Source organism: Botrytis porri (assembly GCF_014898465.1).
Source record: "Botrytis porri strain MUCL 3234 chromosome Unknown BPOR_006, whole genome shotgun sequence".
Taxonomy (NCBI): domain Eukaryota; kingdom Fungi; phylum Ascomycota; class Leotiomycetes; order Helotiales; family Sclerotiniaceae; genus Botrytis; species Botrytis porri.
In genome coordinates this window covers 1,258,256-1,273,024 of record NW_024066080.1, presented here as the reverse complement: position 1 = coordinate 1,273,024, position 14,769 = coordinate 1,258,256, and the positions used below count along the sequence as shown (strand labels likewise).

The 14,769-nt window shown below is 42.8% G+C and overlaps 5 protein-coding genes across 5 annotated transcripts; 4 read left to right on the top strand and 1 right to left on the bottom strand.

The window, feature by feature from the left end:
• Positions 1–43: 43 nt before the first annotated feature.
• EAF01_004903 (uncharacterized protein) lies at positions 44–3,460 on the bottom strand. Its single transcript, XM_038913157.1, has 2 exons — positions 2,908–3,460; positions 44–2,856 (listed from the first exon to the last, which is right to left on the bottom strand). The coding sequence occupies exons 1-2, from the start codon at positions 3,224–3,226 to the stop codon at positions 317–319; spliced, it is 2,859 nt and encodes a 952-aa protein (XP_038771243.1). The 5' UTR covers positions 3,227–3,460; the 3' UTR covers positions 44–316.
• Positions 3,461–3,574: 114 nt separating this feature from the next.
• On the top strand, positions 3,575–4,180 carry EAF01_004902 (uncharacterized protein; the record flags this gene model as incomplete). Its single annotated transcript, XM_038913156.1, has 2 exons — positions 3,575–3,745; positions 4,022–4,180. 2 exons carry the CDS (start codon positions 3,575–3,577, stop codon positions 4,178–4,180), a joined length of 330 nt encoding a protein of 109 aa, XP_038771242.1.
• A 2,906-nt stretch (positions 4,181–7,086) lies between these two features.
• On the top strand, positions 7,087–7,995 carry EAF01_004901 (uncharacterized protein; the record flags this gene model as incomplete). The annotated part of the gene is made up of 4 exons (XM_038913155.1): positions 7,087–7,433; positions 7,486–7,591; positions 7,650–7,893; positions 7,946–7,995. The coding sequence occupies 4 exons, from the start codon at positions 7,087–7,089 to the stop codon at positions 7,993–7,995; spliced, it is 747 nt and encodes a 248-aa protein (XP_038771241.1).
• A 1,093-nt stretch (positions 7,996–9,088) lies between these two features.
• EAF01_004900 (uncharacterized protein) lies at positions 9,089–10,107 on the top strand (the record flags this gene model as incomplete). Its single annotated transcript, XM_038913154.1, has 3 exons — positions 9,089–9,118; positions 9,335–9,398; positions 9,498–10,107. 3 exons carry the CDS (start codon positions 9,089–9,091, stop codon positions 9,851–9,853), a joined length of 450 nt encoding a protein of 149 aa, XP_038771240.1. The 3' UTR covers positions 9,854–10,107.
• A 966-nt stretch (positions 10,108–11,073) lies between these two features.
• EAF01_004899 (uncharacterized protein) lies at positions 11,074–14,050 on the top strand. Its single transcript, XM_038913153.1, has 5 exons — positions 11,074–12,429; positions 12,481–13,155; positions 13,209–13,350; positions 13,400–13,719; positions 13,782–14,050. The coding sequence occupies exons 1-5, from the start codon at positions 11,243–11,245 to the stop codon at positions 13,903–13,905; spliced, it is 2,448 nt and encodes an 815-aa protein (XP_038771239.1). The 5' UTR covers positions 11,074–11,242; the 3' UTR covers positions 13,906–14,050.
• The last annotated feature ends 719 nt before the right edge of the window (positions 14,051–14,769 follow it).

The window sequence follows — 14,769 nt, the reverse complement described above, 5'->3', positions numbered from 1 at the left end:
TGAGTCATAAACTATCATATTGGTCTAGGTAGTACTTAGATAATTGTCCATATAACGAGAAATAATAATTCCTCCGTCAAATCCCTGGAATACGGCTGCCCCAATCCTTTATCGAGCCTAGCCAATCCTCCTGTGTCGCTTTATTCTTTCCAATCTTCGAACCAGAGTAATATATACAATCGTGGACCCGTGATAATCATACCTAAAATGCGCCTTGCCCAAACCAAAGTACTGCCCATTCTACACCTAAGTCAAACTCCTTGATCAGGTCAATTCGAATTTACCCATAATAATACACCTACATAATACACCTCTCCTACATGCCTGGTTGTCTTGCCATGCCCATACCGTTTTGCATCTGCATACCTGGCGGGAAACCTTGCTGCCCACCTGCTTGCATCTTCGCTTTAAAGTTTTGGAGTACTATGCTCTGGGCTTGCATTTGTAATTTTTTCTTCAAAAGGTCTGGTAGGCCTTGAGGATGTGCGCCAGATGCCACCTCTCTATTGTAGAGTTGTTTATATACAGCGGCCATCTGCTGATGAGTTTGCAGCGGGTTGGCGTGCATGTATTGTTGTGCCATGGTCTGTGGGTTCATTGGTTGCTGCTGTTGGGGATGTTGGTGGTGTTGTTGTTGTTGTTGTTGTTGTTGTTGCTGTTGCTGCTGCTGCTGCTGCTGCTGCATTTGTAATTGTTGTTGTTGCTGCTGTTGCTGCATTTGCTGCTGTAATGCCATGCCCTGCATATTCTGCATGTTCATATTATTCCCCATGAATTGCTGATTCATGTTCATATTCTGAGGCATGCCAGCTTGTCGCATAGCAGCTAATTGATTTTGATAACCTTGAGCTAATTGATGGTTTGGATTATTAGCATTCGCTTGCATCTGTAATTGCCTCATTTGTTGGTGCTGCATTATTTGTTGAGGAGTCAATTGCTGTCCATTAGGCATTACTCTCATACTTTGAGCTTGCATCTGCTGCTGCTGTTGAGCTCGTAACGCCATCAGATATTGTTGCGTTTCGACGGGCGACATGCTATTTATACCTTGAACATGCAATTGAGCGGAGTTCATTCCAATCTGGCCCATTCCAGGTGCTTGGGCCATCACGCCTTGCAGTGGGCTCCCTTGGCTCATCCTTGGTGTGAGTCCTCGACTCAAAGGAGTAGATTGCATGTTAGGAGTCGCGTTATGCATGCTAGGTGTTCCTGCATGACTTTGCTGGCTTCTTTGAGCCACCATGCCATGAGCTGCAATGGGTGCAGGATGATTTTGGTGAACAACAGAACCTGGACGAGGAGGACTGCCACCCATGCTCGACGTAGAGTGTTGCATTGGGTTATTGGCAATACCATTATTGACTGTCGGCGATGCCTGGCTGTGCGGAGTTCCATTTCGAACGATTGGTGAAGACATTTGGGCCTGGGTACCTTGATGAGGGTGGAATCGTTGCGCCTGCATACCATTCGAGACAATTCCATTGGCTTGAGATGGATGTGCATGGGGACCTTGCGTTTGAGGAGGCATACCCTGCAAAGCCTGTGAATGCTGCTGCTGCTGCTGAGCTACAGCGCGTCTTTGAGCTTCTTGTTGCTGCTGCTGTTGTCTTGCCAAGTTCTGACGTCTTTCTAGTTCCTTTTGTCGAGCTTCAGCTATCTCCTGTTTCCGTTGAATCTCTTCCTCTGCCTTAGACTTTCGCTGAGCCTCTGCTTCTGCTGCCTTCTTCAAGGCTTTCTTATCTTCGATATCCTTTCTGATATTTGTGAGAGCGTTAAATTTCTCGAATCGGGCTTCGAATCCACCACCAGCCTGGCCAGCACCATCAGCAACATTGATACCTCCAGCGCCCCGGGCAACAGTTGCGAAACGTTGTTCGTCCAAAATGAGCATATAGCGTTGTTCATCGGCAGCAAGCGCTTCATCGGCAGCCATCTCTGCGACTGTTCTTTTACGGGATTTGGGCTGAGGAGGCTTCTCTAAGTGCATAGGGTGAGCCAACGATTCTAGTAGCCGTGAACATTCTGTTGCACTGGTTGCAGGCTCAAGAGCCAAGGGGGCTGTAGTGGCTAGGATAATCTGAGCTTCTGCTGCGTATATATTGCCGCAATTAAACTCAGATTTAGCCAATTTCAATCTTTTGGCGGCAGGTAGCATATTCAAGCCAGGAGTTGGTGGGACAGTTCCAAGTGGTGTAGGTGGTTGCGCTACTGTAGCTGATGTACTTCCATCGGAACGTTCTTGGCGCTTGTCCATATCTGGTGTGTGAGGTGCAGTAGAATTACGAGCAATTTCGACATAGGTACTAATTGGTGTTGGAAACAGCACGCACGTTGTCACTTTGAGTTTTGCTGGTGCAGGGCCTGTCTTGTTTTTCTGGGAATCGTTCGAAGTGCCCGGCGCAGGCATATTCTCCTTATCTTGCTGAGCAGATGTCCTTGATTTCGTGGGGCCATCGCTAATTTGTTCTTTTGAGGGTCTACTTTTATCTAGGTCGGATCGAGGGTACGACGCATATGGGGATGGCGTAATATAACTACTGAGTGTATGAATCGAAACGCCTTCCTTGCTCCCATCCTTCGGTTGAGATGAGGGTTGTTGGGGAGCAACAGATTTGTGATCGAGGATCTGGACAATCATGCAACCTTCGTAGAAAGCTACTTCGTTCAGTATAAAATAATCTACCAATTCATGAGGTATAGTTTTCTGTCTGAGGTGATCTAGGAGTACTCTCATTGGAGAAGTGTAAGAAAAACTGTTCTGTTGTTGATCGAATCGGAAATGCGTCGCGTAAAGGTGTATGATCAGGGAGGGGGGGCATTTGCGGTATTTATGAAGAATATAATGCTCAGTTTTGACTAGGAGATTTTAGCATGTGTATGAGCCACGGAAAGTAGCAAGAAGTTTACCATATGGTTGTGATTGCGCAACTTGTTGTATAACGAACTCTTCTGCAACACTGCCAGATCTCATGCCTGCACTATTGTTTTTGATTCCTCGACCAATTGTGTGCCCAAAACGATTTCGATTCGCAGATCGAGCCCCCGAAGAGTTTCCACTGCCATTTGTTGTAGTGGAGTTTTGGAAATTTTTGGAGCCGGATGGCAGTCTTCCAGCGGACATTGATGGGGACGGAGACGAAGTCGATGAGTTGATGCCGTTTGTTTGAATAGACATGGGCCGTTTGGCTTTGTTAGTCGCCTGAGCGACCGATGCCGCCGGCGCCATTTTTTAAGTTAAAACCTCAGCAAGATATACTTCTGCTAAATTATTCAACTTGTCGCAATGGTCACTGTACTCTGCGCGATATCGATAGTTTGTTGACCTTCCATCTATTACAATCGATAGGTTCTGTCGAGTAATTTGATGTATTCGGAGACGCGACTTTCTTCTGTGATTCCGATTAGAAAGATATACAAGGAAAATTGTCGCGATTCTATGATGCAATGCGATATCGAATCTGATGATTTGCTCGAGGGGAAGTTGGGGTGAGGTGTGGAGACCAGAGCCGCTAGAGTCTCAAGCGTGTGAATAAGGTTGTGTCACCTGATGAAGAGTCTTATACACCGCCTTATTATGCCACATTCACATTCTTTGTTCAATGACAACTTCACAGAGCACATTCAAATTCTAGCATCATTAAGCGTCAATACTACCCAAATCAACATTGTCAACCTATTCCAAGTGTCGATTACGTTGACTGAACTGGCAATTGGTGGTAATTACCATACTACAGATATCATGGATGTAAGTATAGGTGTCTCTTTGTAGGTTCCTGCAAGGTAAGAGTAAGTCGATATTACTTTGAACCGAAAAGTATTCTTCTACGTTTCCATCATCTGTCTGGTGCTTCCCATGTTATGCGAGTTGATTCCTGATCTTTTGTAATTCAAGAAACCCTCGCAATCATCTAAATTCTGGATCCATTGAACGCCTGTAAGCAGCACACTCCAATTTCGAGCATAACGCCGTATGAATTGAACAGATCGTCTACCACACAACTGAATCTACAGCAAATAAGAGAGTTATGGAAACAATCCAAGCATGGTCTCGAGTGCACAGCTTCTTTTGGAAATTGTAATTGGAGGAGATATTTCGGATCGCTTTCGCGCTGAGTTCATGATCTGCAAACATCGCTTGACATTGAGAAGCTCTGGTAGTGCAGCTTGCCCAGATTCGTGAACATTCAGATGAATTTTTGGGCCAAATTAAGCTCTCTCGAGTAAGTAAGGACTCGAGAATGGGTCGCCTCATATTCTTGCACTAACGTAAGTCATGGCGTAATGCGTCTAATGGCGTAATGCGTCTAATTGCGGGGAACCACTCTATTAAAATCTCAATTACTCAACAATCAACTATAATACAATCTCCAGTATCACTTTCAGATTCATCTTCAACTTCTTCTCCAATATCCTCTTCAGTTTCAGTTTCATATTCAATTACTTTCCCTTTCCCTTTTCCTTTTTTCATTGTCTGTACCTTAGTAGCTTTTTCGACTTCCACTACTGCATCACATAATTCTTGCGTAGAAATATGAAAATGACCCTTCAAAACTAGTCTCTTTCCTTTCTTACGTATCGTACGTTTCTTAATAATAGCTCGTAAATTATTCGCATCGTGTTGGTGAACAATACTTTGAGCTCGAAGTTGCTCACTCCCAATCGTCAATTTTCGAATGTATTGACGAACCGGGGTTGAAAGAGTCGTATCATTTTCAATTGTTGAATTTAAAAGGTTATTTGCTGTTTGTAAGATTGCTACATCCGGGGGTGAGCTATTGACGAAGACTTGGTTAAAAATATCAAATTGGGTTGGTTCTTTGGATATTTCGACTTCGGGGGTAAACTCTCGACCCAGTGTACGGAACACTCTCTGTGGATTAAATGGATGTAACCCAGCTCCCCGCCATGCCGATTCGATATTTTGATGATGGCATACGTCGGCTCGAGCTTTAATATATGCCTCCATCCATTCAATCTTTTGTATTCGTACAAGTTGAGCTTGATTCAAATCAGAAAGTGCTGCGGTGAGCCGTTTTTTCAATGGACCGAAAACCGCAACATCAAGTGGCTGAAGCAAATGCGAGGTATGAGGAGGAAGTATAAGAAGTACAATTCGATTTTGAAGGCAGTGAGCTATAAAGCTTCCACTAATATGAGAATCGTGGCCATCGCAGATGAGAAGCCGATATTTGCCACCTGCTTTTGCACGAGTTGCAGGTTCGAAAACGCGTTTTAGCCATTCTAATCCATGAAGATTGCTTGTCCAGCCCTTTGTATTTGCTGAAAAGAACCAGCTACCAAGAACTTCCTTCGGAATCCAATTTTGAAGGACATTTTTACCTTTAAAAATCCCGAGTGGTGGAAGAATGGATCCATCCGCACAAATACACTCTACCATTGAAATCCACTCTTGACGGCCTGGATGTGCTTGATGTTTTGTACGAAGTGTAGAATCGATAATAATTCGAGTTGATTCCATTGTCCCAATTGAATGTCCAGATTCATCCATATTATATTCGTCTTTCTTCTCAATTCCATAATCCTGAATCGCTTTTTGATACGCGTCAAACCAAGTACTACATGTTTCCCTGGTTGCACCATCCATTCTTACAGATTCAATTCGACGGCCAATAACAACTGTAAGATGAGGATGTCGTTTGATAAATCGTGGAACCCATTCATGACCAAGAAGGTGTTGTGGTGGGAGTTCAAGGGAGTCAAATGAGGGGCAATCCAAATTATAAGTCCGTTTTGAACGTAACTCCTCAGCCAATTCTTTTAACAACTGATGGCCTGGTGAATAGCCGCTAATTGTCAATTGCTTTATCCACTTAAGAAGTACATTCTCTTGTACAGCAGAAAGTTTCTGTTGCGATTGACGTGCTTCAGAACGCGACGAACCCCCTTTGACGCGTCGCGTCACAGTATCTTTAGAAAGCCCCAGTTCTTTTGCAGCTTCATATGAAGACTTATACTTTCCATTTTGAACTCCTAATACTGCTTCAGAAAGTCGAGATTCCATTTCCTGCACTTTTAAACTTTTTCGACGGACCATTGTTGAATTGTTGCTTTTTTGATGGGGTGGTCCCCCACAATTAGACGCATTACGCCATTAGACGCATTACGCCATGACTTACGTTACTGCAGTTGTCAGACATGGAGGAAATTTACCACGAAGGGAATCGTTCATCATCTTAAACGTCAGTCCAATTTAGGCATAATCTTCACTATTCGCCTCTCTTGAAGAATCCGGGGTAAGTCATGAGATCTGTTCCCTAGTAAATGTCAAGGTTGTACGACTTTATCCACGTTTCCTGTGATTTTAGCCAGAATTGCCAAAGTGCGGCTTCATGCTTCTGGTCCCTGGATGCCGTATGAAACCCATTTTAACGGACATCAAATGGTTAGTGAACTGAATAACCTTTTGACTCTCCTACTTTTGTTTTCCTCCGAAGAAGATTTTTCGTATTAATAGTTTAATCCATAATTCAATTTGAGTTGAGCAAGTTATTTAATCGTATAAGTTAGTCTATTACTTTTTGGTCATGATAAATTATTATGCTGAGATATTACGAGGTGATTTTTCAACTACTTAACAAGTGCATGGAATAGAGGAAAATGGGCCAGTCCTCAGGAAATTTTCCTGTGGTTCTATTTTTAATATTATGGTTTCTTGATCATTATTATACTTTGTACAATCACAAATCGCATAATTTCAAATGTCCATTGGTAACAGAGTGGGTAGAGCATCTTGGCTGTCAAGCAGCCACAAACCACCCTAGGCATACTCCGTAGATCGGGGTCTTTATTTAAAAGACCTTCGATACCGAAGCTATACCACATTAGAATCTTTGTTCTCATGCAGATAACTGTATATTGCGATTTTCTTAGGTTTGTCCAATCTACTGAGCGCAGGGTCTACCTGGGCAACATCCCCTATTAATCCGTTCAATATTTCCACGAGTGAGCGCTTGTACCATGATACTTGTAATGGATTCTATATAAATACAAGCCTTGCTCGCTCTCACTTTCCTTCATTCAACCTTCCACGCACTTCTAACTCTCTTACCTTTCACTCCCATCACCATGAAGCTCACCCAGTCCTTGGTTTCTTTAGTCTTGGCAACAATTGCTGTTGCTTCTCCTGCTCCTACTCCTACTGTTGAGAAGCGAGCTACAACAATCTGTGGCCAGTGGGATACTGTTGCAACTGGGACTTATACCGTCTTCCAAAATCTCTGGAATATAACCGGTTTCACTGGTTCTCAATGCTCAACTGTCACTTCAGACACGAGCAATTCTCTTGTCTGGTCCACTAGTTGGTCATGGGCGGGAGGGTCTTCCCAAGTCAAGTCTTATGCAAATGTAGGGCTTAATATGGCAGCTAAGCAGGTTTCTGCTATCTCGACCATTCCAACTACTTGGAAATGGAGGTTAGTTACTTCATATCTGTTCAATGAACCTAGCTGATCATAACCCTTCTAGCTATACTGGCTCTAACATCGTTGCTGACGTTTCCTACGATTTGTTCTCCTCGTCCACTGGTACTGGCAGCGCAAACTACGAGATCATGATCTGGTTGAGTGCCCTTGTGAGTTTTTTAATACCATTGCTATTCATATTAGATTGCGAAGACTAACGATTCTTAGGGTGGCGCAGGACCAATTTCAGCTACCGGGTCACCCGTTGCAACTCCAACAATCGCTGGAGTGTCATGGAAGCTCTACTCTGGACTCAACGGTGCCACCAGAGTCTATTCCTTCGTCGCTTCCAGCACAGTCAACAGCTTCTCTGGTGACTTGAAGACATTCCTTACATACTTGACCTCCAGCCAAGGATACCCATCCAGCCAATATCTCACGACTATTCAAGCTGGCACCGAACCATTCACTGGTAAGTCCATCCCCTAACTCATCTGACTAGACGATTAACTCATGTAAAACAGGAAGCAATGCTGTCTTCAAGACGACTGCCTACTCTGTATCGCTCAGCTAAATTCCTGAAGAAGGGAATGAGACATGTTAGTGCCCTTGAAGGAATTGCATCTCAAGGGATGCGAAGGAACATTGTACATATTTTCCCCTTCAGCGAATATTTTCGAACTTATGGAAATTGTATACATGTAAACAGATTTTATGCACCGGCTACATGATAGCATTACTTGAAGATTTCTTTCACTTTCTGACAAGTGAAAAATTCCAAAATGCGCAACAAGATACCAGAACATGAATATTGATAAGAACTGTCACTTACAGTCGAGTCAGTCCATGGGCTGGTGAATATGTGAGCTCTGGATGAATATAGACATATGACAAAACCAACAGGTATAATAATGGACTCGTTCCTATGTTTATAATACCAAAATAGTATTAGCAAATAATTTGTCTTAAAGCATCGCAAAACTTACGTGGTAGAAATTCAAATATCCGATTTTCATGAAACATTGAAACATGGGCTTTTGAAAATCGCAGTTGGATATGACCGTTGATCAGATTTGATGCCGTATTCGGAAGTTCAAAAATTCACTGCTAAACTTATTAATGTCATTGCAAATGACTCTGGCCAATAATTACAAAGGTTTTGAGGACGCCATACAACTTGTAAGATGTTTGAAGCATCAGTCCAAGCCAAATATTGAAAGAATAATGTTGTCAAAATATCGAACCCATTCTAGATTCTAGATGGCATAATATTGGATCTGACCGTTCGAATCAACCTTTTAAGTTTATACATTGAGATTAAGGTTAATGCAACATCGAGTTTTTTTCTTATCACAATTCAATCAATTAAGCTTCATTTCTTATCGAACTCTATATTATTGTTTCCGGCTCGGGTGGTTCGGATTAACATAGCAAAGTCCATACGAAGATACGATATAAAGGATCGGGAAGCCGAGAAAGAAAAGTCCGATATTGTAAAGCTAGTCTATTTTTGGTAAAGTCTCCCCTCGCGTAATTTTGTCGCCCACACTTTGGATAATTTTCAATTTTCAACATCTCTTTTCGAAACTTCGAACCACGACAATTTCCATTCCGCCCAAAGAACTTCATCGACAAACCCTTCGAACATATTACCAAATACCGCAAAAATGGGTGGTGTCACTGTTCGCGATGTTGACGTAAGTATACACAATTCTACAAGCTGCGAAATGGGGAAGGAATGAACTCAAGAACTCGATTTGCGACAGCGAATTGGAATTCTTCTCATTTACACCAACCCATTTGATCAATTCTGAACTTCGCAAACTACCTTCTCTCGTCGATAAATGAGCAGGTGTGAGGGGGTCGAAAGATCTCCGCTGACGGAATTATGCTGATTCGACGGGTTAATTCAGGCTCAAAAGTTCATTGATGCATATGCTGCTTTCTTGAAGAGACAAGGAAAGCTCCCAATTCCAGGTACGTACTGATTTATGCATCTCGACGCTTATTTTCCACATTCGCGCAGACATGCGCTCGGTATTTACAAGTTACTAACAAAGATACCTTTTCCCGCAGGTTGGGTTGACACCGTCAAGACCAGCGCATCCAACGAGCTCCCACCTCAATCCATTGACTGGTACTACGTTCGTGCTGCCGCCAACGCCCGTCACATCTACCTCCGCAAAACCGTCGGTGTTGGCCGTCTCACCAAGGTTCACGGTTCGACCAAGAACCGTGGTTCTAGACCATCCCACCACGTCAACGCCTCCGGATCTGTCGACCGTCACGTTTTGCAATCTCTCGAGAAGATCGGTGTTTTGGAGCAAGACGAGGAGAAGGGAGGTCGTCGTATCACTCAATCCGGACAACGTGATTTGGACCGTATCGCACAAACTACTGTTGAGGCCGATGAGGAAGAAGATGACGAGTAAATTATTTACATCATGGTCTGGGAATGGGAAATCTTTACGGGGTTTGGGCTATATGGTGTATCACATATAAATAAAAGCTCGTCCTAAAGCACTTAGCTTTTCATTATACCCCATTTGTTATTACGGTTAACGTGGACGTGAAAGAAGTATCATTTTGAATTTTGTCAATCAAAGCTCTGAACCTGTGACTTTCCTAACCTTCGCTCAACTACAACTATTGGGTTTGAAAATGCTTACAAAGTTTTGTAAATCCTTCAGTCCTTGGCTCGAAAGCACTTTTTCGCAGTTGGCATCGGGTAGTCTCATATCACATCAATACTTGATCTTATTGTATGCCCTATACTTCCCAGCCCATATCCCGTAGTTCGTACCCCTCATCTCGATGCGACTCTTTGTAGAGAGAAATCCATAAATATGACAGTATTCAAACTCATGACCGATACCAATACTCGATATTTGTGAATCGAAAGATCTCAAATCTTCGAATAATTTATAGGTCGATACTTCAAAACGATTTGAGATAAACGATTGATAGAATATCAACGCACTGATGGATCTACCTAAATCGAGGAACTCAATAAGAACATAAATTGTCGAATTCGAATATTTTGAAATCATTTGAGATGTTGAACAGTTGAGTTTAAGAGATAGGACTGCTCTGCAATTAATTCTGGAAGATGTTTGGATCAACTCTGAGTTTAGTTGTAATATGAAGATTTCAACACACCTAGCAAGCAGATGGGGAATTTTGTGCTTTTTACTCGTAGATATTCTGGTAGTGATACTTTTCTCCTCTTTTATATTTATCTCCTTTTATCTTCTCTAAAATGAAGCCCAGACACTGCATTCTTTCTCTGTATAAAAATCTCCGATCAGACTTTACTTTTGAATGGTGATATCGATGAATTTATTGCTTTACATAATCTTAACGTTAGAGAAAATTGCCTTTACGGCAAAACCTCAGCACGATGGTTTTCGCGCAGGCTCTAAAACGTGATGCTAGAGCCAGGCAGTGCTTTTGGACGCGACCACATATTAACGTTTGAATTCAATGCAAGTTTCTGAGTTGCTGTCGAATCAATTGACATATCCTGAGGAATGAAGAAAAGTCTTTCTTGCGGTCCCTGGGACTGAAACCACATTCTCGGTGGATCATGACTTGTACACATCACATTGTTAGACGCGTGCTAATCCATGTCAAACGCTACACCTGAAATCCAGATGATGATTTTGGATTCTCGTCACTCCTGCCCTGTATAGGAAGGTCTTGATATTGCAATGCACTTGCTAGGCTCTCGCATTGATTGATGTAGCACTGCATCAATGATACGAATTTGATTGTTCGGAACCCCGCGTTGAAGTTAAATACTTGGACATTGTAACAACAGCATGTCTTCACCAGTTTACCAACAGTTTTACGAAGGCCTACCTCATCGTTTGTCATTGTTCCTCAATATGAAATCTAAGAAATACTTTGAAGCTTCTGTTGCCCTCTTACTGTCAACTCCTGCAATAGCCCAATGGAGCACCTTTAATACAACCTCAATCCCGAGTAGATTCGACCCTCTCGAGTATGTCAACCAGCTCATCGGCACTGACAATGGTGGAAATGTTTTCGCCGGTGCTACCCTTCCTTATGGAATGGCCAAAGCAGTCGCTGATGTCAATAGTCAAAATACCGCAGGATTCTCAACCGATGGCAGCAATGTAACTGGCTTTTCACACATGCATGACTCTGGCACCGGAGGAAATCCTTCCATGGGCAATTTGCCCTTATTTCCGTCGTATTGTCCCGATGATGTTGTTGACAATTGCAAATTCCTAATCACAGATCGAGCTACGCCATATGTGATGAATTCTGTGATGGCCACGCCGGGATACTTTGGATTAAACCTAACAAATGGCATTCATGCCGAGATGACAGTTTCGGAGCATGCTGCTCTTTATCACTTCAATTTTCCTGCAGAGAAATCTTCGAATGGGACGGCTTTAAGTCCGCTCATTCTCATGGATCTGACGGATTTGAGTGCCAGTAGACAGAACGCAACCATCAGCGTGGCTGACGATGGGCGTATCAAAGCAAATGGGACTTTCATTCCAAGTTTCGGTGGCGGTTCATACATGTCATATGTTTGCGTTGACTTTTCCGGGGCAAGTATCCTGGACACTGGAATATGGGTCAATAGTAGAGCAGGAACGGAACCAAAGGAGTTATTTGTCACGAGAGGCATAAATCTCTTCTACATTCAAGCTGGAGGGTTTGTTCGCTTTAAAGCACCAACTGATAGAATTATCAGTGCTAGAGTGGGCGTTAGTCTCATTAGCTCGGATAAAGCCTGCCAGAATGCAGAAAATGAAATTCCTGATTTTGACTTTGCCAGGCTGAAGAAGACGGCCGAGAAGGCATGGAGGGAGAAACTGAGTGTTGTAAACATAGAGCCTGGTCATGGTAGTGATACTTCACTATTAACCAACTTCTATAGCGCAATTTATAGGACGATGATATCCCCGCAGAATTATACGGGCGAGAATCCCTTATGGGAAAGCAGCGAACCATACTTTGATTCTTTCTACTGGTAAGAATTCAGGTTACTTATGTTGAACAAAAAGTACTAATGTTTTCAAAGTATATGGGATGCATTCAGATCTCAGCTCCCATTTCTCACTATCGTCGATCCATCTGCCCTATCAGAAATGATCCGTAGTCTCCTCGATACCTACAAGAACGTTGGCTGGCTTCCAGATTGCCGTATGAGTCTCTGTAAAGGATTTACTCAAGGTGGTTCAAACGCTGATAATGTCATCTCCGATGCATATGTGAAGAATCTCACGGGAATAGACTGGCAACTAGCCTATGAAGCTGTGGTAAACGATGCAGAAAACGAGCCACTAGAATGGTCCAACGAAGGACGCGGTGGTCTCATGTCATGGAAAGCTCTAAACTATATACCCTACCTCGATTATGATTACTTAGGTTTCGGCACGAACTCTAGAAGTATTTCTAGAACATTAGAGTATTCTTATAACGATTTCTGTATCTCGACCCTTGGCAGAGGTTTAGGGAAACCTGAACATGCGAAATATTTGCATCGCGCGACAAATTGGCAGAATCTGTGGAAGGAAGATCAAACTTCGTCTATTAATGGTGTAGATACAGGATTCACGGGATTCTTCCAGCCGAAATATCTGAATGGGACATGGGGGTACCAGGATCCGATACTTTGTAGTCCGCTGGATTCCTTTTGCAGTTTAACAAGTAATCCACAGGAGACTTTTGAGGATAGCGTTTGGGAGTATCAATTGTAGGTATCGTCTCTTTTGATGTGGCACATTCTTTCTACTGACAATTAAACAGTTTCGTACCGCATGATATCGCGACTCTAATCGATCTAGTTGGTGGACCAGAGAAGTTCATCGCTCGTCTCGATTTTTTGCATACAAGCGGTCTGACGGACATCGGAAATGAACCTTCGTTCTTGACAGTGTTTCTTTACCACGTTCGTCTCCCCTCTCTATCAATTTCATACCCCGCTAACCCCTCGCTAGTACGCTGGCCGTCCTGCCCTCTCAGCATCCCGTGCCCATATGTACATACCCGCCTATTTCAATACCTCAACTACTGGACTACCTGGTAACGACGATACCGGCGCCATGGCCTCCTTTTCCGCGTTCTCAATGATGGGATTGTTCTCCAACCCTGGACAGAACGTCTATCTAATCATCCCACCCTTTTTCGAATCTCTGAGTTTCACAAATGAGAATGGAAATAAAAGTACGATCAAGAACATTAATTGGGATGGAGGTGTAAGGAATGTTTTTATACAGAGTGCGAAGGTGGATGGAGTGATGTGGAATAAGAGTTGGATGTGAGTTGTCCCCCGATGATATGGGATTAAGAAAAAAATGTGCTAATGCCGCGTGAATTTAGTGGACATAAATTTTTCACGGAGGGACAGACGTTGGAATTAGTTTTAGGGCATACAGAAAGCGATTGGGGGACTAAGAAGGAGGACTTGCCTCCTAGTATGAAAATTGGTCATATGAACCTCTAATCGAAGGATTTGACAAGGATATAAAGAGAGTCGGTATTTCAATTCTTTAACTGTTCAAGGTCTACTTGATATCTCAAGAGAATTCCTGATCGCGAATTTTAAGTTAGTTGGAGAATGCAGATTCTCTAATCATGCAGTCCAATCCTGAGATCTTTATAAATAATTTCTGTCTACATGAATGATCACTGCATGCTCTTTTCCATCGACAAGAAGATCTGCAAGATCGACTGCTCCTTAATGCTTTGCCCACTTTTCGCCAAATATATGAGATATTATTGTCATTAGATTAGTGGCCAAATATCTTCAAACTTTCTGAATGTTAGAATGATAGCTTGAATATTATAGGGGAGTCCCCGCTTGTTTGATTTCGCAGCCGAGTTGCGACCTCGTGCACTCTCAACTCTACTCGCTCCCCGATTGCCTTATGTAAATTTCGAGAGTGTTTTCTGATACGCGAGAGAAAATTTGTCTGTGCTAAATCATCTTTTCTTGATCACATACTCTCTTAGTCGAATCTAGAAATACTCGAGACTTTCGATTGTAGGACAGCATTTGAACTACTTTCTGAAAAGCTATGCTGGATTCGTTTAATCTGGTATTCCGACCAGTTTTGCCCTTCTTCTTCCCAGCCGATCTGCAGCTATTGTTGGCGTAGACACCAAGAGGGTTTCTGCAAGTCCAGGTTGAAGTACAAGAATGGAGAGCTTCCATGTTGTGAACATCAGAAGCAGGGAGTAAGGAAAGTATGTCATCTGACCATTTTATTTTTGAACGCTGGTAGGCTTTTCAACTCTACTATAATTGAATATATTTTGTTGATTAAACTTATGAAAGTTCGGTCAGCCCTACCAAGATGCAAATTGA